Here is a 23,159-nt window from a genome sequence, read left to right as displayed (position 1 = left end):
ACAATTTCAATAAATCTTAAATTTAGTTTTTACAACTTATTTATGGTTTATTTTCTCAAAAAATAAATTTTATTTATTAGAATTTTCTTTATAAAATTTGAAAATACATTCATATATTATATGTTTTCCCATAAAACTTAAGGTAATTGTTCAAATGACAACACTGTTGAAAAAATTAAAATATAACAAAATATCATTATCTATCTATGATAGACATCTAGCAGTATTAGTAATAGAAACTAATAAATATTTATCAGTGTCTATAAAGTTACATTTTGTTATATTTGTAAATAAATTTACTCATTTTTATATTTAAATATAGTCTAAAAATGTATTATTATTACTATTTAGTCCATTTTGAAAAAAATAATTTTTAGAGACTAAATTTTAAGATAGAAGAAATCTCTCAAAATATAAGGATTAAAATGATAGTATCAAATTTATGATTTAATTTTTTTAAAATTATATATATATATATATATATATATATATATTAGGATGATTTATTTAAAACCTTAGTGATACTAAAATTGTAAAGGAAAAAAAACAAAAACAAAATAGAAAAACGGAAGCTTCATGACGATCCCCCTTGGTTTGTAAGAGGGAGAAATCCGGTTTAATCGCGGGTGACGGCGCGTGCAACAACACGCATTTAATTATCTCGTCTTCTTCTTCTTCTTCTTCTTCTTCTTCAACTCTGTAAATGGAGACAACCAGAAGCAGCAGAGAGATCTAGTAGTACAAAGTCCTCTTCTCTTCAATCACACTGTCTTTCTTTATGGCGACTCAGCATTCGACGGCTCTAGAGCATAACGCAAAGCCAATGGAAAAGTCAGAGTGGTCGAAGGAGGAAGAAGAAGATGAGTTCGAGGAGTGTGTTCAAGAAGAATCAAATGGTTCTCTAACGCCTGTGCTCGATAATAGCTTGGACTGGAATGAGCTTGAGAAACAGAAGGTCGCGATCATGAGAGCTTTTGTTGAAAAGGAAGACTCCTCTGCTAAGGTTACTTACTCCTCTTCAATTTCTTGCGATTCGGTTGTTTTTGTTGCGTGTTTGTTCTGTTATAATGTTCAAATCCGCGCTTTTGTGTTTCTTTTGAAATTTTTGGTTGTTCTTACTGGAAAGATCTCGAGGATTGGCTTTCTCGAGATACATTTCACCACATCTTGCATTCATTACTCGAATTCGATCTGTTATGTTTTCCTTTTATTCTATCTTCATTTTGTTCATCAGGTCCCGTCCAACCTTTCCATTGAATCAACATTTTCCCACTTTTTAACTTGTTTCGGAGGTTACTATGTATCTTACGCTCTTTGGATTCGTCCAAATCTGTAACTCATGTTATTGTGCTTTTAAAAGTAATTTTTAAATCCTGATGTTGAATTCGCCTTTAGTTCTTCAATTAATTTGTCCATTGTTTTACTACAATTGGCCCACAGAAAACCGAATCATAGAATTCTTAAAATAGGCAGAGTTGCATTTTTTCCGGACTATCCATATTTCGAAAATATCCAAACCTTCAAGAGCAGTTAGCTTATGTAAGAAAACCTGTGAAATGGAAATTTTGGCGACTATTTGTAGAGATATTCGTTATATGAGAATCGAGTGGGTAAATTTTACCAGACGCATACCATCTAAATTAACAAGCCATTTGTTTCTGGCATTGAAGAACTTGTTAGAATAATTGGATGATTTGCGATTTTGAGATGAACGTTTCCATACGACTAGCTGGTTTCAAGCTGCACAGTGGATGATTATTTGCGACAGTTGCTTTTTACTATTTGCTAGAACTTAAGAACATTATGTGCATGCAAATAACTCTTGATAACTTCATTTTTTAAAGATCTTGGACATTATGCATCATGTTTGCAGGATGTAGATGATTTCATGATACGAAGGTTCTTAAGAGCTCGTGATTTAGATATAGAGAAGGCTTCTGCCATGTTTTTGAAGTACTTGAGCTGGAGAAGATCTGCTATTCCTAATGGTTTTATATCACCGTCTGAGATATCAACCAATCTTGCTCACAACAAGTTGTTTATGCAAGGTGTTGATAAGAGTGGACGTCCAATTGTAGTTGGCTTTGGTAACAGGCACAAACAAGGAAATATAGAAGAGTTTATTCGTATGTTATGACTTTGAGCTCATGTGATGTGAATACAGATTTGATGTTATTTATTTCACTTAAAAATCACATATGAAGGTTCTGATCAGTTCATCTTTTAACTCTTTTCAGGTTATGTAATCTTTGTTCTAGAGAAAATAAGTTCCAGGTAATTTCTGCTCCTCAATTTCAGTTGCCTGCATTTTAGTTGGTTCAAATGGAAAATTGTACCCTTTTTAGGGGAAATTTTGAGAAAATTTTAAATCATCTATATTCAACATGGTTATCCCCAATACATCTTCTAACAACATAGATTACAGAGTCAATGAAAGAAACCTTTATTATTATTTTTTAACTTCATTTTGTGGGGAAAAAGGTTGAAAATAATATAATTGAATCTTTCAGGATGCCAAGTGGGCAGGAAAAGTTTGTGTGTATTGGCGACCTTCAAGGATGGGGATACTCTAATAGTGATATTCGTGGATATCGAGCATCTCTATCAATCTTGCAGGTTTGACATTTGAACATTCAGGGAGTCCTTTATAGAAGTGTTTACTTGACTTTTTTGAAAAAATTGGATGCCAAAAGGATGCACCACCTCACTGATTTTTAGCTCTCCAAGCACTAAGATTATAGAATTGCATATCAAATAGTGTTAATAGTAGTTTGATTGTTTTGTTCACAGGATTGCTACCCTGAGAGGCTGGGCAAGTTATACATTGTCCATGTTCCTTACATATTCATGACAGCATGGAAGATGGTTTACCCATTTATTGACAAGAAAACCAAGAAGAAGGTAAAATTTCCATGACACATTTCCCTTGATGCAGGTTCTTATGTGCATCAATTAAGGTCCCATGGATGGATGACCCAAAATTTGGGGATAAATTTCCTACTTTTCAAAATTGAGGTTTTTTTACCTTTCGTGTGAAATTATCAAAACAAAACTTTGTGCACACAGATTTGCCTCTCTTTCCACTCTCTCGCTCTCTTGATCTCTTCCCTGTCTCACTGTCTCACTCGCACTCTCTCTCTTGGTCTCCTATCTGTTAGTCACTCTTGGTTTCTTCTCTTCCTCTCTCTCTCTCTTGCCGGCAACACCCTATCTCGATCTCCTCTCTCCGGAAACCCTACTGCAACATTCAGATGGCCAGCAACGAATGGGCTTAATGAATGGCTGGCACGAAGGAAGGAAAATTAGGAGTAATTTTGTGACTTTGATTGATGATGTAAACAAGAAGGCAAATTTTTTAAGTTTCAAAAAGTGGGGCAAAAACCATCCTGGCATTATTTTTTAGGCTTTCATACAATTATCTCCATCATTCACTATCAGTCATAGAATTTGTCAATTTGATCATCCATCCTAAATTCAACTTAGGTGACAAGTACTTCTAACCAATTACTTAAAGTTACACTTTACACTGTTATATTGTATGTTTGTAGATATGCTTTGTGGAGGACAAAAAGCTGAGATCCACGCTGCTAAATGACATTGATGAGAGCCAACTCCCTGATGTATATGGGGGCAAACTTTCGCTAGTTCCAATCCAAGATTTCTAAATACCTTCAGAGATTGACAAACTGGTGAATCACTCTCTATCCTATAAATCCTTCACGGTTAATACCCATAGCCCTTCTCTTTTCTCTCCACCTTTCTTTTACTTGTTTTCTAGTTGCTGATAACGCAGTACTATAACAAGGTTAATAGTGTATAAGCTTTTATAGGGAAATAACTCTCTTAGAGAAGTTCTATTGTAGAAATCAGACTCTTACCTATGTTACTGAATTAATAGATTACTTATTCTTATTACGTTTTTCCTCGTGTTTGTACGAATGATGGTTAAAATACAGTTTGGTTCCTAAAGTTTCATTACCTTTTTAATAGAGTTCTTGAAGTTTTGATATATTAGACTAATAAGTTTCGAATCCAACCATTGTCCGTTGAAATCTTTAACAAAGAAGAGTGTGTTTAGAATATATTTTCAAGCATTTAATTTAAAAAATAAGTCATTTTAGAAAAAATTGGAATATTTGACAACCACTCAAAATAGCTTTTAGACTGTATTTTAAACTATTTTGATCAAAAGTGTTTAAATAAAAATGAGTTTTTTGAAATACATTTTTTTCTTAAGTCAATCCAAATGGGCTCGAGATGATATCACTACTTTTCTTGTTGTAAGAGTTCATTTAATTTTCTGGCTTAGTTTCTTTCTTTTCTTACTATTTAACATGATTAATTCACTTAAAAAAAGAAAACCCAAGTGTTGTCTAGTGGTTTATAGTGTTGAAACTATTGTTGTGTTAGCCTGCAGTATATAAGCAGATTGAAAGCTTCTACATTTTCTTTTGGTTAAATCTGTTACCTATTTCTCCCCGGATTAAATCACACAAAAACATCTTTGAACTTAGAAATTGTTAAATATAAATATACATATCAATAGAATAAATGATGAAAATGGATGAAACAGCTAATGTGAGAGTGCATATATGATATTCAGGAATATTTAGCCAAATGTGTCATTTATCAAACCTAATTTCACAATTGTTCCAACATTTATTGAAATTAACTCAAAATTCTTTCCATTTAGTTAGCATCTTCTTCTAGTACCCCAATTAGAGTTGGGGATTGAATCTTCGACCTCTTAGGTCGGAGTACATACCTATATCACTAACAAGCTCACTTTGGCTATTTACAATGGATTTTTGAAAGTCTCTCCTGATAATGTAGGACACTTTCACATCGGATTAATTATTTTCATAATTAAATTAATTGGTACCTTTATTACAATGGGTTGTTTTAGTAAATGTGTCCGATTCCCGAATATCATTTTTTTTCTTTTCATTTTTGATGTTCTTCGCTTACTTGTCTTCTCCATCTTACAAACTGATTAAAACTGTAGACACTTTTCTAGCTTAAGTTTTTCGACTTTTCACAGCATATATTCGAACCTCTATTCCGGCCAAACTCGAACACCTATCAAGCATTTTTTTCCATATATTTTAATTTCACAAAATTGAATAGGAACGCTTTCTATTACCTGCATTTTTTTCAAGGATTATTTCGGCCAAGTTCAGTTCAATCTCTTCTTTGTTGTGTATAATTCAATAGGGTATGTTTTCTGATACTAAGTCAACGGTCATGTTTTCTGAGTTTTATTGTGTTTATTACAAATTTCATATGTGAAACGTTAAAGTTGCGACATGTGTAATATGTAAAATGTTTAAGTTGCAACATATGTAGTGGAAATTTATGATACATCACTGTGTTATATATTGCATGTTAAATACTGCAACTTCGTACATTTGGTCCAATCAGAGACTAAAATTATTGTTGTCCATTCGTTTCCCGAGTCTCTATCTACTCGTCGGATCCAATATCCTTTTGATTTTTGGTTGGTCGCCTCCATTCACTGTCACGATAATTTAAAACGAACCATCTTCCCAACACTTTAAAATATACCAATACCAATATTCTTTTAACGATATATAACAACTCAAAATAATAACAAAGCAACTAATTTATATCAATTTCACCCAAACCTCAACTAACTTTGTAATTTAAGCATTAATAATTGTAGTTGAATTGTGTGGAAACTATGATGCACAGACAACCTATTGATCTGGTTCTTTATAGCTGATGGTACAAATGATGCATACGGTTTGATGGCTGTTGATTTAAGGAAAAAAAAAACCAAACACAGAATACTCAAATTTATGGTTTAACTAAACTGACTATGACACATTGAAATAATTAATGATACAACAAATTGATGGCAATAGAAAATGACTTCTAGAATATGATATGATAATACACAGAATTCAAGTACCTATATGTTAGAAGTATGATAGAATTTTTAAATTTTTCCACCGAACATAGAATATGATAATACACAGAATTCAAGTCTTGAGGTCTTTATGTGGATAGACAACCAAATGGCATTACCACGAGCATGTTAAAAATCTCGAATACACCAATCAGGCCAAATTCTAGCATAAAAGAACCTTAATAAGTCTTCTTATCACATGGAATTAAAACAAACATACAAATTTTTGGTTTTATCGGAGCAGACCGTCGAGAGTGAAAGCAGTTAAAACCAAATTCAAACTCTGGTTGGCTAGCTACTTACCGATAGTTTAGCCTTGTAGTAGCTGAAGAGTAATAATAAGACGAGCTTGGCAAATTTGACTCACCATATCTAAGATTATTAGAAGCCGTCACTTGTGGCAAACTAGCAGCATACACCCCACCTCGATCCTGAGAGGCCACGGCCGAATGGTAAGAACGATGTGGAGATGTCAACCTGTTCTGTGGACGATGTGGAGATGTCAACCTGTTCTGTGGACGATGTGGAGATGTCAACCTGTTCTGTGGACGATGTGGAGATGGTAACCTGTTCTGTTGACGATATGGAGATGGTGACCTGTTCCGCGCTTGTGACAAAGGAGTGGTACGTAAGGCTGTAGGAGACAGCCGTTGGCTATAGTAACCAGGAGGAATATAATCTGTGTGAGTAACATCTCGATCCAACATGAACTGTGATGTATGATACTGGCGCCCATACACAAACCGACGGTCTCCATTATTTGTCTCGATATTATTGCGAATACTGTAGAAATTAAGAAGAAAAACATGTCATGGATTATCATTTTATATAGCTGCAATCTAAGGTAAGAAGAAAAGGCTCCAAAAAAAGCCATTTGCATATGACGACCACAAACAACTTGCCCACGGTTATCTCTAATTCCATCTTTCAAATGCAAGATGCAAAAATACCTCGGCAAGCCCCACATGATTCAGAATTCAGCAATAAGAGTGATCACAGTCACAGTTATCAACAACGTAAAAAGTACCAAATAATCATTGTGCACTCTGATTAATTAAATAAAAATTTAGACTGCCTCACAAGAAACACCGTTAAAAATGTTAAGTTTTAGATTAACTCAATCAACCAAACATTAAAAAAAATAATCTCCCGTTCAAACTGTCATCTGATAGTTCAGATCGTGAAATTAACAAACATAATTGTTCACAATGCAAAAGAATTAAAAACACCTTGCTGCAGGCCCACACGATTCAGAGTTGTCACAGTTATCGACAACATAAAAATAGCAACCAATAAAATCATTGTGCAGTCTGAAAAATTAAATAAAACTTTGGACCGCCTCAGAAAGTTCTGCTGAAAATCTTCAGGAAAAAAAAACTGCACAAACTGTCATACAACGGTTCAAATCCTATCCTAAAACTAAAAAATGTGTTCTCAATGCAAAAGAAAAGAATTAAAATATTACCTCACCAATCAAACATCTTAAAGACCCACTTGGTACGTTTTCCTGATTTCATTGGCAAACCATTTCTTCTACGTAATCAACTTCCAAAGAAAATCCCACAACAAATTTGAATAACTTTAAAATAACAATAGTAATTTGCAAAAAGGAGAAAAGAAGTATTATTTATTTCTAACATTTGGCTAAAACTACAAATATGTTCCACACAAAAAAATTATCATGAAACTGGCTGAACATTTAGTACCAATGAAACAAAAACCAAATCATTATCTAACGAAACCATAAATATTACCATCAGACAGTACACTATACGACTTGAAACACTCAGGGTTTTAGTTTGATAAACAATTATGTGGAGGAGAAATTTAAGAAAATATAATTGCCCCTTACCCTCGCACCTACTTAACACACTAAAAAGGAAAAAGAACTTAAAACACGTGTACAATAGAGCTAGAATTTTAGAGAACCAAATTTACATAAATAATAATTGTGTGTTTGGTTTAACTTTTCAAATGCTTAATTTTGAAAACAAGTCGTTATGAAAAAAATTGAAATGTTTGACAGTCACTCAAAATAGCTTTTGAAACACTTTGTATTCTAAACAATTTTTATTAAAAGAGTTTAAATAAAAATGTTTGTTTTAGAAAACACTTTTCTCTCTAGTCATTCAAAACCAGCACTGAATCAATTGGACAACTTGCAGCAAAAAAACCATAGAATGACCCAAAGCAGAGCAAATATTCAAGATGATAAGATAAAAGGAAAAAAAAAAAAAAAAACCTTGCATAGGATTCTGGAGGGTGTCTAAAAGATTCTTCAGGAAAATATTTTCCTTCATGTGCCTGCTCAGGATGATAAGGTTCAACATGACGGGGATGATAAGGTTCAACATGACGGGGATGATAAGGTTCGCCATGACCGGGAGGGGCTTCTATTCTTAAAAGCCTAGGCTGCACTTGTGAATGAGAGACATGCAATCCTGGTTCAAATGGATCATACTGCCCATGATGGACATCATGTCCATGGTAGACATCATGCCCATGGTGGACATCATGTTGAGGTCTTGTCTCAAGGATCGGCAGGTAGTGCGCTCCAGACGACGGTTTCTCAAGAGGATATGATTTAACCACTTCTTTGGTTCGTGCAGACTTAAATGACGGCCGGATACCCACATTTGGACGGACATGTGATTTCTTAGCAGATGGTTTCTTGGCAATTGGGCGGAACAAGGAAATTAGACTCTTCACCTACAATATAAGACAAAGCCTCAGCAAATTATAATAAGCATTATTTCCTAAAAAAGAAAATTTGCTCGACAAATACATGAAACCTAGATCCGAAAGCAATTCAACATAGAATTTTAGGACAACATAACCTGTGTGTTACTGAGTTCCTGTCTAAATTTCCGATGACCCTCATAATTGTCTTTAATAGCATGTTTGAAAGCACTCTCTGGAAGAGGTAAGCAATCCTTGAATATCTTAAACTTCACCTACATCAGAAAAACCAAAGGTATCAAAAAAACAAGTCAATGAAAACAGGACAATAGATAATCTATTTGCTATTTTGATGCATACATCCCATCCATTTACAAGTCAGAAGGTACATAAATAGCCATGTGATAAAAAACCAAAAATAACACTCGAAGCACTAAATTCACAATTTCTTCAAGGCACTGCCCACCAATAGCTACAAACAAAACAATGAAAGTCATGCCCACCGGGATCAACAGTCAGACGGCCAGGCACTTGCTTCAGTTTTTTAAGCCCAAGTGAAGGAAGACAGCCGGATCGACCTTTTGGCCTTGATAGGACAAAGATAGACTTTTTCTTTCATCCCCCATCAATAAAAAATAAGATACATCAGATAAAAGGATATCCATACAAAACCAAGTTTCCTATAAATAAATGGAATTATTTAGAATCCCTCGCTAATTTCATGTATATTGTCACCTTCATCTTGCAATTACAGCCTATCTTCTCCTATGTACTTTCAAGGTGAAAGAATTTTGTAATTTCCTTTGGATAGGGTTATCTACATCCATTTTTTCAAGGTGAAGTTAATCTTATCCAAAAAAAAAAAGAAAAAAGGAAACAAAAAAACTCATTTAATATCAGTTACTCTGTCGTTTTTCATAATGAAATGTTCATTCAATAGCACAGGCAAATGAAATTTCACATCTAAACCTACACCTGGCCTTCAACAAGGAAAAGAATGACCCAAATTACACAATTACACCTACACCTGACGTTCAATATAATTCTTCGCAGTAGCGAAGAAAATAATGAAATATTCAATTGTACAAGCAAATGGGAAAGAAATTTTACACCTATAAGGCCAAATTTGGCTTATGATCCGTTTTAATTCAAGGAAAACAATTAAAAAAATGTTTGGCACACTTTGTATTTTAAAAAAGAAGAATAATGAAAATAATGATCCAAAATAACTCTTTCAAAAAACGAAAAAATGATGTCTCTGACACTGATTTGAAATTTCTTTTTAAAATTTTGAAAATATAAAGTTAATATTTATCCTAGTATTTTGGGATAGACAAAATAAATTCCCCCAGCCTATTACCTCTCTTTACCGCCCTGTTTTTTAAATTATTATTATTATTGCAATTTTTCACTAAATTGTTTGTAAAAACCTATATATTATTTAAACTAATTATTTAAATTGTACATAAAATATACACTAAGATTATATGACTTGAATATATTTTATTGATATATTTTCTACCAAAAAAATTGAAAAAAATATATAAAAGATGACATCTTTGTTAATGAAAAAGCATGTCCATTTACTAATAAACGAGATGTCAATGACGCCACTCTTTGCACTAGCATAATGTGCAACCCAGTTAATCTAAAGGGAAACTTTACCAACCCCATGCTCAGCATCATTATTAGACAAGGCCAAGCTAAAAGAGTAAAGGACCAATGTTAGCCCATGCCCAGAGTAAAGGACTGTTGTTTAGCCTTGAGCTTAGGGCAACTCAACCTCTATGGGGTGTTTGGGAAGTCCCGTTGGGGTTATTATAGTATGTGGATAATATTATTCTATAGGTTATAATCCAATAGTAAACTATAATAAAAAAAAAAGAATTTGAAATAGTAATATTGTAGTTAATTATTGGTTATACTAGTTGGAATCACAAACAATTATAATTGGAACCCCAAAAATAGAGTGGGATATAATATAGCCTACTCCGCCTACTTGAAGTTGGGGGCCCAAATAGTCTCTAATACTTAGACCCATAAACTAGACTCAATGGATCAAACATCGATTCAACATTGCACTGACCCATTGAATTGGCTCATTAGATGATAAATTATTTTACAAAACATATTTTTAGATTTGTTTAGATCAAACTTCATTACATTAATATTTTCTAGTCAGTTTAAAATGGGAACATGAATTTTTTTATTTTACACAATAAAATTGTTGATATTGCAATTTTTCTTTAAGAATTGTATTCTATTTGTTAAAGAAAATTATGTCAAAGAAAGTTACATTTTATATTTCTTATTAACTAGAAACTACGAAATATAAAAAAATGAAAAATAAAAGCTCACTTATTACAATATATAACATAAAGTAATGCATGTATGTATATATATTGACTTATTAATGCATGTATATAACATAAAGTAATGCATGTATATATATATTGACTTATTACAATATATAAATATAAAGTAATATATAAAAGCTCATTAGGTCAACCCAACATGGAGCACCATAGTCATAATAATTGTGTAGGAAAATTATCTTTAGTCCCTGAGTTTTCAACTATAGGTGCATTTAGCCCCTAAGATTTCTTTTAAGGATAGGTTTAAAAGATCCAAGAGTAATTACTTATTATTTCAAAGGTTGACAGAACATTTAAACTAAAAATAATAATTAAAGAAGGAGAGGGAACGAGGGTTTGGGGGAGAAGATGAAGATATTTTTTTGTAATTATGATTTTAATATAAAATGTCATGTCAATATCTAAAATAATTAAAAAAAAATTACTCGGAAACCTTTTAAACCTATTCTTAAAAGCTCAAGGACTAAAAAAGTACATATTAAACCTTAGGAATCAAACACACCTATTGCTAAAAACTCGAAGACTAAAAAGATAATTTTTTTTTTCTAAATGTAATTAAATGACTCTAGGGCACTAGATACTTAACCCTACCTCACTCTTCATACTACTTTACATATTTTTCCATTGTGTAAAGTGACAAGCTCTCGAGATAAAAGTATGATGCCATATGCTAGCTTTAGGCGACTATAAAGATTTTAAATTATTAAGTTTTCCCCTTCACGTCCAAATATCCCTGCTTGTGTAAAAGTCAACCCTCTTGATTAGTTTTACTCCATTAAAAAGAAGCAACCTTTCATGCTTTTTGTTCTCTCATTCAAACTCTAGAAAATGATAAGAGCCAAAGTTTTATTTCAAAGAGTTCACTTGGTGATGGAAAAATAGGGTTAATTGGCTAATATTCTAGGCCAATTACCCTTTTACCCCACTAATAATGAACTCCATAACTATGAATCTTTCCCCTCGTGTATGAGACAACATGATCATTTTAATAAAAGATTCACAAGTTTGAATCTTGGAGGATTACTCTTGGAGGCTACTTGAGGCTACATCAATTTGGATTCAAAACAACCCATTGGGCCAACGTTGACTGTGGCTAGTGGAAGACAAGGAAGCTCTTGGCGCGCAAATCGTAAGAGGGAAAATTGAGTGTTGAGCTCATTGCTAAATAACCCACATATATTTCAGTGGAACCGTTTAAAATTCAAGATAAAAAAGAAGAAAATTAAAGAATCATCAAGGATAGATTTTTATAACCCAAGAAAAATGTTCAAGTCTATCTTTGCTCTTATGTTTCTTATACTTTGAGCATTAAACTCTTTTCATTAAATGAAAAATTATGTTTCTATTAAAAATAAAAAAGAAAATAAAAAAATAAATAATAAATAAAAGAAGAAGATGAAAGTTCAAGACTCGAAATTACTCCTTAACCAAGAAAAGGTTAATTCACATTCAAGAAAATCAATGGATCAATCATATACCTACTATGAGATTGAAACAAACTTGAGAATCCAACAAAATGACTACTTTGATTATATAGCATTGGAGAAAATAAAGAAAACGGCAAAAGAACTCCAACATTCATTGGGGAAAACAACAAAAATATATCTCAATATCAACTCATTTGCAAGAGTTCAAGAAAGAATTGATTTTGTATAATGAAGGAAAAACAAAAGAATCTTAGTTGGAAACTTTTCAATAAAAATCTTGATTGAAGATAAATTTGGGAAAAATCTCGTTGAGACTATGCAATTGACAAAGGTGATTGGGGAAAAAATCAAGCAAACGAAGTAGAAGAAAAAGAAGAATTTGAAGATGTTGATTCGAAAGTAGTCTCGAGCGAAGAAGAAAAAAACGCAACGAAGGAGATCAAAACGAGGTATCAAACATCAAACCTCTAACGTCAAGGTGGAAGTCGAAAAATCAAGCAAGAACGACACGCTAATTGCATCGAAAATCAATCGCTAGAATGTTGAAGAACTTGAAGCGAATAATGAAGACATGATGCTTAAGGGTTCTCTTCAAAAGGTGATTGTCTGGTGATTGGTCCTTTGGTTACGACTTTGAATGAGTTTGATGGAAACGTCTTTTTCAGGTTTATGGTTGATGGAGATGTTCGGTTTTCTATGGCAATGTTTGATTTTCTATCTCAGATTTACCTTTTTTATTATAATATTATTGTTCAAGTTGTAGGGATGTTGGTTAGGCATACTTAAGGACGAATTTTCTTTTTGGTGGGGTACAATGATGAATGAAGAATAGGGTTAATTGGATAATACTCTAGGTTAATGTTAGGAACTAAGATAGTATGGGATGTCTTTGTCCCATATTGGTTAGAATGGGATGACTAATATTGGTACTTAGGTGGCTTAGCTGGCTTTTGGGATGCGACTCACCCCAATAGCTGGCTTTTGGGATGCGACCCACCCCAACATTGGTCATCTCATTCTAACCAATATGGGATAAAGGCATCCCATACTACCTTGATTCCTAACAGTTAATTCCTCTTTTACCCCAATAATAAACACTATAAATATGAGCCTTTCCCCTCTTATATGAGACAAAGATCATTTTAATAAACGATTCACATGCTTGATTTTTGGAGGATTACTCTTTAGGCTACTTGGGCTACCTCATCATTAAACAAGGGGAAAAACGACGCAAAGCCCTAACTTCAATGTTCCACGAAACTTAGCTTCATCAGGCTCATGGCCCAAAAGATCCAAGCCCTAACTCAACAACATGCAAGTTATACCCCACTCGACCCTCCTATTCATCGAAACAGGTATGAATCACCATTTTGGAAGTTGGGCAGACCCTCGAGTCAATCCATTTTAGTCAAATTTTGATATACTTGTTAGACGAGCTTGTTTAGCCTACAAGTAGGTCAATCCAAATAGATATAATGCATTATGTATTACATTCTACATATATTAATAGATAAACATTTTTTTTTTGCTAACTCATGTGTTTATATTTCATATCACATAATTTATATTTTAAAAAATAGTGTATAACAAAAAAAATAGAAATTTTCTTAAATAATATCATATTAAAACGACTTATAATATCGATACTCTTATGGAGTAAAATTAAGGGGGAAAAACCAAAGAGTTTGAAATAAAATTTAATAGAAAAACAAGTTTTAATAAAATTTAGTTTAAAGAACCCAAACAATATTTTAAAAAATATATTAAAAGAGTTTATTGTGAATCGGGCTCATCTTAATTGATCAGCCCATGCCCGATTCAAATTTTCATCCAATGTGCCAAATCCATAGGCCTAGACTATGAGCTAGGCTATTGGAGGTTAGATCGACCCAAGCCCATCTCCAAATAGTGGTTTAGGCCTACTACAATCAAGCTCTAGCCAAGCTCAAGCCTATACTTTTCTAGGTCAAGTCAGGTTTGCGTGTGACTTAGAACTCAAGGACAACACTGTAAAACTATAGGACAATAATAGGAATGGTAGTAGAGGAATATTAGGAGGATATTAGTAATTAGATAAGAGTTTGTTAGGGAAGTTGGCTATAAATATAGTGAGTCGGGAAGGGAGAAGATAAGCAATATTTCGTGAGTGAATTAGGGCTTGTCTCAAGATTGGGAGGGTCCAAGTACCTCGAATACTTGGTTAAGCTCAAGATTGAGAGTTATCTCAAGATTGGGAGAGTTATTTTGGGAGAAGGTAACCAAGTGTTCGAGGTACTTGGACCCTCCCAATCTTGAGATAACTCTCAAGCCCTAATTCACTCACGAAATATTACTTAACTTCTCCCTTCCATACTGACTATATTTATGGCCAACTTCCCTAACAAACTCTTAACTAATTACTAAGATACCCTTAGTATTCCTCTACTATCATTCCTATCAGACCATTTGATCAAGGTCGTAATTCTAAGAGAGCTCCCAACCACTCGATGTAGTCCCCAATGTATATAAAAACACTAACATTTGAAAAACTTGCACTATATGCTTAATTCATAAGGCAAAAAACATTGCCTAACATGAAAGCTATACAATTTCGATGATGTGCTTGATTCAAACATCTTAATTGAGATGTTTGAACTAGTTAAGGACCCCTTGCCATAAAACAATTAGGGTTCTACCATAACTTAACATATTGAGTTGTGCACTTGAGTTTTCAAACCTCCATAACGAGAACAAAAATTAGCAAACTATGCACACATTGAGTTGTATGCTCAAGCTTTCACACCTCCATATATTGACAAAAGAAAAAGAGCAAAAATGCTTGCACAAATCTTCGTTTTATGAGAAACTACCCATCTTATTTTAAATCTACACAATAAGGGTAAGTATTTCTTACCTGCGCTTGAAATTGCCCATTGAAAGCAGTTGGTTCCAAATCCAATGCACCTTTGCTAGTAGCTTCGTAGATTCCATAAAGAAGCTTTGAGTCCGTGTCAAACAAAAATAGCTTCGTGTCAGGACTTATATTCTTCACGACTTCGATTTTCCCTTTTGGTAAGCCAAAAACACGATATTGATAACATTCAGGCTTCGTCTTTCCATTGCACATAAAAATGAATCCAGAGGGATATTTCTCCCCCTCCGTTTTCTCGTGCTTCTTCTGATCATTGACAAGAGGGTTTGAAGTTGAAACTGAAGCACAAGTTGGACCATTAACAAGATTTGATCTTGAAGTAGAATGGGCAACTTTTAGAGTGGAAGTTTCACTCGTCTTCCTTGACTTCTTCTTCTTCGCCAGTTTATTAACACCTTTCTTTGACATAGAAAGATTCAAGGGTGGTTCTTTACCCTTTTTACCCTTTGATGCTTTCCCTCTCCTCTTTGTCATTGATGACTGCCACAACTTAAACAATCAAAACGGTTGCATATTTACAAGAAAAATCTTGAGTAGAAAAAGAATTGCAGGGATACATTATTAACCCATGAGGCTTCACAAATGAACTTGATTCAAAGTTTTTTTTATGACGAACTTGTTTAAGAGTTTCAAAAACTTATAACTAAATCTCCGAGATCTTCAAAATAATGTGATGATAATTCTTTTTTCTGCTAACTACTTTAATGGAAAGATGACGAGGCATTTTGCAAATGATTTTATATCAAAATAAAGTTTGTTCATAAGAGAATTATTTTTAGATTTCCATTTGCAACCCCTTCCTCGTTATCGCACCCTCCCCTTTCCCGGCTCCCTCCTCTTCCCTTTAGCTTACTAATCCTTCTCTACTCTTCCTTTTTCCCTACCATTAAAGCACAACAAACTAGACCCAGTTGCTCGTCCCCTATTGAGACATATTGAAGCAATACTAGAGAACAAAGCAACATGAGCAAGGGATGGGCATTTAGCAAACAATCAAGCTAGAGCATGATTGAATAACAACACAGAAAAACTAGAGCACAAACAATGAGAAAATAGCAACACTAAGAACTTTTTCTTTGCCCCCATGATGGACAACCTTCTTCCTCTCTTCCCTTTCTTCCCACCTTACTCCTCCCTCTCCACATCCCATCACCTCTCAAGCATGAAAAACTAAACTCAATTGTTAAAAATGAAACAATTTGAATTTGAAGAGTGATGAACCAAATAAAAAAGACCAAGCAACAACCCCAAAACAGCACGATGAGCAAACACAGTGCTAGATAACTAATTTTTTATGCTTAGTCATAATTAGTTTAGAAGAGCAAGCAAAAAAGGGAAGGTCGACTAGGTAAAGAAAGGGATGAGAGAGCAACTAGACATGGAAGAAGGAGAGATGACTGAACCAGGAAGTGGAGAGACTATAAGTGCTATTTCTAATTAGCTTTGTTCATGCCACCTTAGAAGGTAACATAAAGTTTTTTCCCTTGGCAATCGAACTTTAAAGTAATATAAAATCAATTTTATAAATGTTGCATCATCTCTTTGTCAACTTAGCAAATGGAGAACTAATCAAAAGCAATTCCAAAGCATTTTGGAGACCACGGTGCAAAACCTTTATGTACTTAAAAGACCTAAACAACTTAGATATATATGAAGCGTCACCTTATTCACACCAAAAGATAGCCAAAAGAAGAACGCATCAACGCTTGATATGTTCTCTACCTTAGATATTTCAAACACCTCGTGTCACACCAAAAGAATGCCAAAGAAGGACCACATGCATTGTTTTAGGCCCTCCATCATGCAACAAGATCTCCAAACGGGGGAACATCAACAGATGATTTATCTTTAAACATGGATCACAATTCTTTAAGCTGTATTTTTGGAGCCTTATAATCAAAATATGAAGAAACCCAATCCAATACTATATGCCTAAAAAAAGGGTAAAATACATTTTTTTGTCTTTTAAATTTGAGGATAAGTTTCTATTTAGTCCCTAACTTCCAAAATTTGACAATTTACTCCCTAGCTGTTGTAAAATGGTTCTAAAAGGTCCCATAAGTTGACAATTAACTTGCACCAACTAAATCTTATTTAATGTTATGTGTCAAAGAACTTTTCCCTTCTCTTTGTCTTCATTTTTTCCATGAAAATGATTATGCCATTAGAGTGTATCAATAGCAGCCTCAACACTTTTTTAATATTAAAGCCACCATCACCTCCATAATGAGCCATGACATCTTGGTCATCTATTCTTACTCCATTGTCGCTCTTCTCCTTCCATCCTTATCACTCTCCTCTCTCTCCATTGATTAGTCAATTCTTTCAATTGTTTTCTATAAGTACTCGACATTTAAGCATCCTTCCAGCACTCAATTTTTATGTACTTTTGAGGATCATTCTTCTCTAATCCATCGGGTACTCGATTTTTGTGACCTAATCCATTTGATTTTTCTTGTTTGTATGTTGAATTGAAACATTTGTTTCAAGACTTGGAAACCCAAATCTTGTAACATGTACTAAAATTCAAAATCATAGATTGATATTCTTGAACTCATGAAGGAAACCAAATTGGATTAAGTGGAAATATTTTATTCCCTACATTCTCGGCTTATGTACAAATCTCATATTTATGTTTTATCTAGTGAAGAAATTTGGTTAACCTCTCATGGAGAGGTAATCGTCATTTGACATAAGCTCATATCTGGATTGAGCTATTTAATAATTTGAAACGCACATTGGATTGAAATTGGAGTACTGTGTAAAGGCTCCCACGCCCAACAAAGGGGAGATCTTTTGGAAATTGAAGTTGTTATTGAAGGCTTGAAAGTTCTATCAACAATGAATGCTATTAATCATCCCATTTAGTCGAGTCTGACCATCTTTCTACAATGCGACATCAACGGAAAGTTGGAAAGTTTGATGAAAATCAAGCAAGAGATGCCTAAGGCTTGCAACAAATTTCATGGATATCATCTTCAAACATAATAGTAGAGTTATAACTTGGTGGCACATACCCTTGCAAATACAGCAAGTCCAACTCCGATTTGAGGAAAGTAAGTTTGGGACCATCTTTTTCTTTATTTTTTCCTTATGGTGTTTTCTATTTTCTATTTCATATATAATCCCATCATCCCAACTACATCGTCAAAGGAATTGAACTTTTTTCCACAAGTAGACTTGATTTACATTTTGAATTAGGCTCCTCAGTTTAAATTACAAACAACCCCCATCCCACATTCATTCATATCTTACATATTTTTTAAGAAAGAGATAACATGGATAAGAATAGCTATGATGTGATATAACCCCATTAATCTTACCCCCTACAAGACAAATATTCCATTTCTACTTCTACCAAGTGTGTTTAGGTGAGGGTAGACCATGACCATTTACTTTTTCTCCTCGATCTTTTCTTCTTCATTCCCTTGTCTTTTCTTCTATTTATTCCTCTCCTCTTTGCTTCCCTCTAATATTCTTATTTTCACATCTCTTCCCTCCCTACTCGAAGAAGATAAACAATTCCAAAGATGATGTTTGTTGGAAACCTTGATGTTTTAAATAGTGTTTTCAAAATGCAAGGTGCACCTTAAGGCGACAAGTCCCTTGATCGTCTCAAAGCGAGAGGCAACAAAAATGTGTCGCCTAACTAAAGCGAGGCAAAAATAAATAAATAATATGTTTATAGAAAGCATAAACTTATAACGATCATGGGTTGGCCTGGTGGTAAAAAGGGAGACATAGTCTCAATAAATGGCTAAAAGATCAAGGGTTCTATCCATAGTGGCCACCTACCTAGGAATTAATTTCCTACAAATTTCCTTAACACCCAAATGTTGTAGGATCAGGCGAGTTGTCCCGTGAGACTAGTCCAGGTGCACATAAACACTCACGGATATTAAAAATAAAAAAATAAACTTATATAAATATAGTAATATAAATTGTCAAAGACTCAAAGTTTAAAAACTAAATAGTAAAAACATCCAACTATCAAAAATATCCAATAATAATCAAGTCATTAAGAATGAACAAAAAATAAAAGTAACATATCATCAAAGGTCAAAATCATCATCCTCCTTCCCATTTAAATATAAGGCCTCATCTAGTGCTCTCCTTGCAATTAAATATATTTAGTGCGCCCCTCCTTTTGGCCATGCAACAAAGTTTTTTAAAATATAATATTCCTTTTTGTTCCATTCAAAATCTCTCTCTTCTTCTCCTAATTACTCTAGCACCTCTAAAACTATTTAATAAATATTATGCCACAAAACCCCATAAAGCACTCAACTATTTAAACATTTAATAAATATTATGCCACAAAACCCCATAAAGCACTCGATTATTTAAACATTTAACTAATATTATGCCACTAAAACCCCATAAAGCACTCAACTATTTAAACATTTAACTAAAAATCAAGTCACGTTAATTAAACAACATTGTCAATAAAAATAGATTATTCTAAAAAACATTGTATAGAATTAAGTTATCACTAGCCAATTTGAAAACCAGCATTACCATGTAAAATTCAAGTTTTTTATATCAATTCCATAAATATAATGCTCAAAGATTCATCCATGTTCATCATGATTCAAAATTGTACTTGAAAAGCAATAGAACTCCTCGTGACCTTTTGAGGGCCAATATTGACTAAGAATGTTAAAAAGACATTAGGAAGCATTATTGCAAGTGCAACACTTGGAACTGAACAATTTCAAAACTCGTCATACATCTTATGAATTTAATATTTATTTTCCTACGTTTTACCACATTCACTAATTTATGGAAGAACCTAATAACTCCATTGTTAACCTACATAAACGTGTATTTCTTACAACAAGTCTCCTTCCCATACTAAGTGCAGGAATTCCCTAACTTTCCATTGAGCCAAAATAAGTATGACATAAGATCCCACTTTCTAGTCTCCACTATTTGGTATAGATATAATGAAAACCCATCCAAAACAATTTTGGAAATAGAACCATGCATATGCATGTATATAAGCAATATATGTAAACATGTATTTCAAAGTTCCCAATAATCTTCAAGCATATATCATATATGCGTCTGTTCACTTAGGATTCTCAAACCTAAGCCCAACAAAATTGACTCTTCTAATGCAAGAACAATTCAACTTCTACTGATCTTAACAAATCACAATTTTATCCTTAAAGGTGCCATAAGGTATACTTCTTCCATAATTAATAACATTGGCCTTTCTAAGTCAAGTCTTACATATTGATCCCATTTCACAGCAGTCTTCGAGAACAAGATCTTTCATCGCAGAAAAATTGATGGGTCTATCCAACTTAAGTAACTACCATCCACCGCCAATTATTTCCTATTCTAAGTGAAGCAAGCATCCAAGATAAACCTTGCAAGCCAATGGCTTGGCATCGTTCAAAGCAACTCAACCATCATTAGCAAGATTGAAATCTAAGAAATTAAACGAGCAAAGGGGGAAGAAAAATATGGTAAACTTCTTCACATCTCCCAAGCATTCTAAATTTATGGGAATAATATTCTATCTCTGCCCTACTGATGAACTGGCAATCATACAACAAAATAAAAAGGTTGAATAAATCTAAACAGAACAATTAATACGATAACTATTGGACAGTCAACTTTCTGAGCACCAATGTCAAGAAGTACAGGATAGGATTCAAAGAAAAGCATTGCAACTGCAGCTCTGCTGAGTGGAATAAAATGTTTTCAATGAAGAGGAGAGGAAGAGGGAAAGGGGGTAGCGACTGTGAGAAGCAATCTCAACATGATAAAAACAAAAGTTAAATCGTGTGAAATCCTAACCCAGAACAAGTAAATTGTATAGAGCGTGAGAGCACTGCAAATGAAAGCGATCAAGATGGAACATATTTGTTCGACATAATTTAATCAACCCTCAACAACCAATCGCTGCAGCAGGCAAATACCAAAGATTTCAACAGCTATTTCATATCAGTAATAAGAACAACAATTCAAGAAAAGTCATCTTCAGTAGAAAATTAACAAAAAGAAAACGAAAATTGAAGATCAAAACTCGACAAGATTAGTAAGTTCAAATGAAAAGGCAGACGAGAGACTAACTGCCCATGATTATAACAACAACACGGCTGCTAAAATTGATATGAGCTCAGAAAAATAACACGAAATTAACGGAAGAAAGCTTCGAAAATACCTGGAAACGTAGCCTCTCAAAACTCCGCTAGCGACGATTAGGGCTGGGGGAGTCGGGAAGGGAAAAATGAATCGGCGGCATCGACTGAAGGAAAGAGGATGTATTTATATGGCCCTTGAGATATTGTGGGAAATTGTTTTCTTTTTTTTTTTTTTTTCTTTGCTAAAATATAGAAAATACTCTTTGTAGTTTATTACAAAAGCTAAATTTAAAAAATAAAAAAGAAAAAATAATAATAAAAAAAGAAAAAGAAAAATCACATAAACTTTCTATTTCGTGTCAAAAATACCCCTAATTTTCAAAGATACGCTTTTAAATGGAAAGTATTAGCGTTTTATTTCAAAAATACTAGCAAAATCTAGCCAAGAGAATTTACTTAGTCTTGTCCTACAAAATAATGAAAATAACACATCTGTGATATTTGTCACAGATAGTCTAATGCTTAAGTTAATTTTCAGCACGAGGTCATAACGAGTTTTTTAGAGAATAAGATAAACTCACTTGATATAAACTCTCATACTCTATATATAGTATAGCTAAACCCATTAAATATAAAATTGAAAGTTCAATGACACATTAAGTATTTTTTTTTTTAAGTTTAAGATAGTTTGAACACCCAAACTTGAAAATTCAGGCCTAAAGTTAAGTCATTTACCCTAAACAAAAACAAAAACTTGTGTGTCAATTTACTCTTTTATTATTTAAATATGTGCCAAATATTATCCCTTAATCTTTTCTATTTCCACTAAATTTTGGATAACTGTTTTGAGTCAAAGTCAATTGGGTCAATGTCACTCTTTAATGTTTCTTAACTTTATCCACAATATTGTCTTTCATCTTTTTATATTTCTATTTAATATTTTTCTATCAACTGAGCATAACTCAATTAATTAAGACATATATTCTCAACCAATATATTATGGTTCAAATTTGTTGAACTAATTAACCTTTTAATATGCTATACCATGGATTCAACCCATCATTCTATATTATTAAATAGTGTTATTAAATAGGTCTGGAAAAAGGGATAATAGAAGAGGCAATATGTCACATCAAATGAAGACTATGATAAAATAAGGTCGTCGGATTCAATGGGTCCAATTTTATTTCAAGCGCCCAAACATGTCTTAATTCTAAATTCATGGGTCGAACACCCCTAAAAATGTTAAAGCTAACCTGATGAAAGGTCAAGCACACCATGACTTGTGTGTTTGACTACTCTTGAAAATGGAGAATGTGCATTCACAAGCTAGTTAAAGTCCAAAAGGCTTGATTAATCACTCTGACTTGAAAATAGATCATAAACCTTGTTCTGGCTAAAAATTTGACATGCTTAAAGTTAGAGGGCTAATGAGTTCGAGGACAATGTAATGTGACTCATACATAAAGATGTCCACAGGACGGGGCGAGGCTGGGGATGTCATTCTCCATTCCCGTCCTCGCTCCCCATTTCATTCCTCATCCCCGTGAATTTTCCCACTAAGATCAGGACGGGGATTCCCCGTGGGGAATTCGCAGGGATCAGGTTCCCCGGGGGAAACATTACTTTTTTTTTTTGTAAAAAACCAATTAATTTAAATCACTAATGTGGGAAAATTTTAATTAAATAATTAACTTTATCAGTAAATTATTTATTAGGGTTAGTTTTATATGACAACTGAAT

At 33.4% G+C, this 23,159-nt stretch overlaps 2 protein-coding genes across 4 annotated transcripts; one reads left to right on the top strand and one right to left on the bottom strand.

Moving 5' to 3' along the window:
- The first annotated feature begins 500 nt into the window (after positions 1-500).
- On the top strand, positions 501-3,915 carry LOC120084682 (Sec14p-like phosphatidylinositol transfer family protein). Its single transcript, XM_039040519.2, has 6 exons — positions 501-1,003; positions 1,874-2,126; positions 2,238-2,274; positions 2,511-2,616; positions 2,791-2,901; positions 3,549-3,915. Exons 1-6 carry the CDS (start codon positions 779-781, stop codon positions 3,663-3,665), a joined length of 849 nt encoding a protein of 282 aa, XP_038896447.1. The 5' UTR covers positions 501-778; the 3' UTR covers positions 3,666-3,915.
- Positions 3,916-5,937: 2,022 nt separating this feature from the next.
- On the bottom strand, positions 5,938-21,637 carry LOC120081120 (uncharacterized). Of its 3 annotated transcripts, none has more exons than XM_090310443.1 (6): positions 21,497-21,637; positions 15,304-15,801; positions 8,767-8,883; positions 8,172-8,638; positions 6,467-6,712; positions 5,938-6,436 (listed from the first exon to the last, which is right to left on the bottom strand). In XM_090310443.1, exons 2-6 carry the CDS (start codon positions 15,793-15,795, stop codon positions 6,229-6,231), a joined length of 1,530 nt encoding a protein of 509 aa, XP_090166569.1. In that variant the 5' UTR covers positions 15,796-15,801; positions 21,497-21,637; the 3' UTR covers positions 5,938-6,228. The 3 variants fall into 3 exon arrangements, with proteins under 3 accessions (XP_090166569.1, XP_090166568.1, XP_038891726.2); XM_090310442.1 differs by adding an exon at positions 21,130-21,234 and having other exon boundaries at positions 5,938-6,712; positions 15,304-15,802; positions 21,497-21,631; XM_039035798.2 differs by having other exon boundaries at positions 5,938-6,712.
- Between the last annotated feature and the right edge of the window lie 1,522 nt (positions 21,638-23,159).

The sequence above is a fragment of the Benincasa hispida genome, chromosome 1, assembly GCF_027475165.1.
Source record: "Benincasa hispida cultivar pf3 chromosome 1, pf3_genome.v1.1, whole genome shotgun sequence".
In the NCBI taxonomy this organism is placed as follows: Eukaryota; Viridiplantae; Streptophyta; class Magnoliopsida; order Cucurbitales; family Cucurbitaceae; genus Benincasa; species Benincasa hispida.
The sequence above is the reverse complement of the archived record's forward strand: the minus strand, read 5'-3'. Positions and strand labels throughout refer to the sequence as shown.

Coding starts and splice junctions, on each gene's coding strand:
- LOC120084682 (XM_039040519.2), top strand. CDS start 779: ATGGCGACTCAGCATTCGACGGCTCTAGAGCATAACGCAAAGCCAATG. Junction 2,617..2,790: donor CATCTCTATCAATCTTGCAG/GTTTGACATTTG, acceptor TTTTGTTCACAG/GATTGCTACCCTGAGAGGCT. Junction 2,902..3,548: donor ACAAGAAAACCAAGAAGAAG/GTAAAATTTCCA, acceptor GTATGTTTGTAG/ATATGCTTTGTGGAGGACAA.
- LOC120081120 (XM_039035798.2), bottom strand. CDS start 15,795: ATGACAAAGAGGAGAGGGAAAGCATCAAAGGGTAAAAAGGGTAAAGAA. Junction 8,884..15,303: donor ATGGGCAATTTCAAGCGCAG/GTAAGAAATACT, acceptor TTTCTGATGTAG/GTGAAGTTTAAGATATTCAA. Junction 8,639..8,766: donor AGGAACTCAGTAACACACAG/GTTATGTTGTCC, acceptor CTTATATTGTAG/GTGAAGAGTCTAATTTCCTT.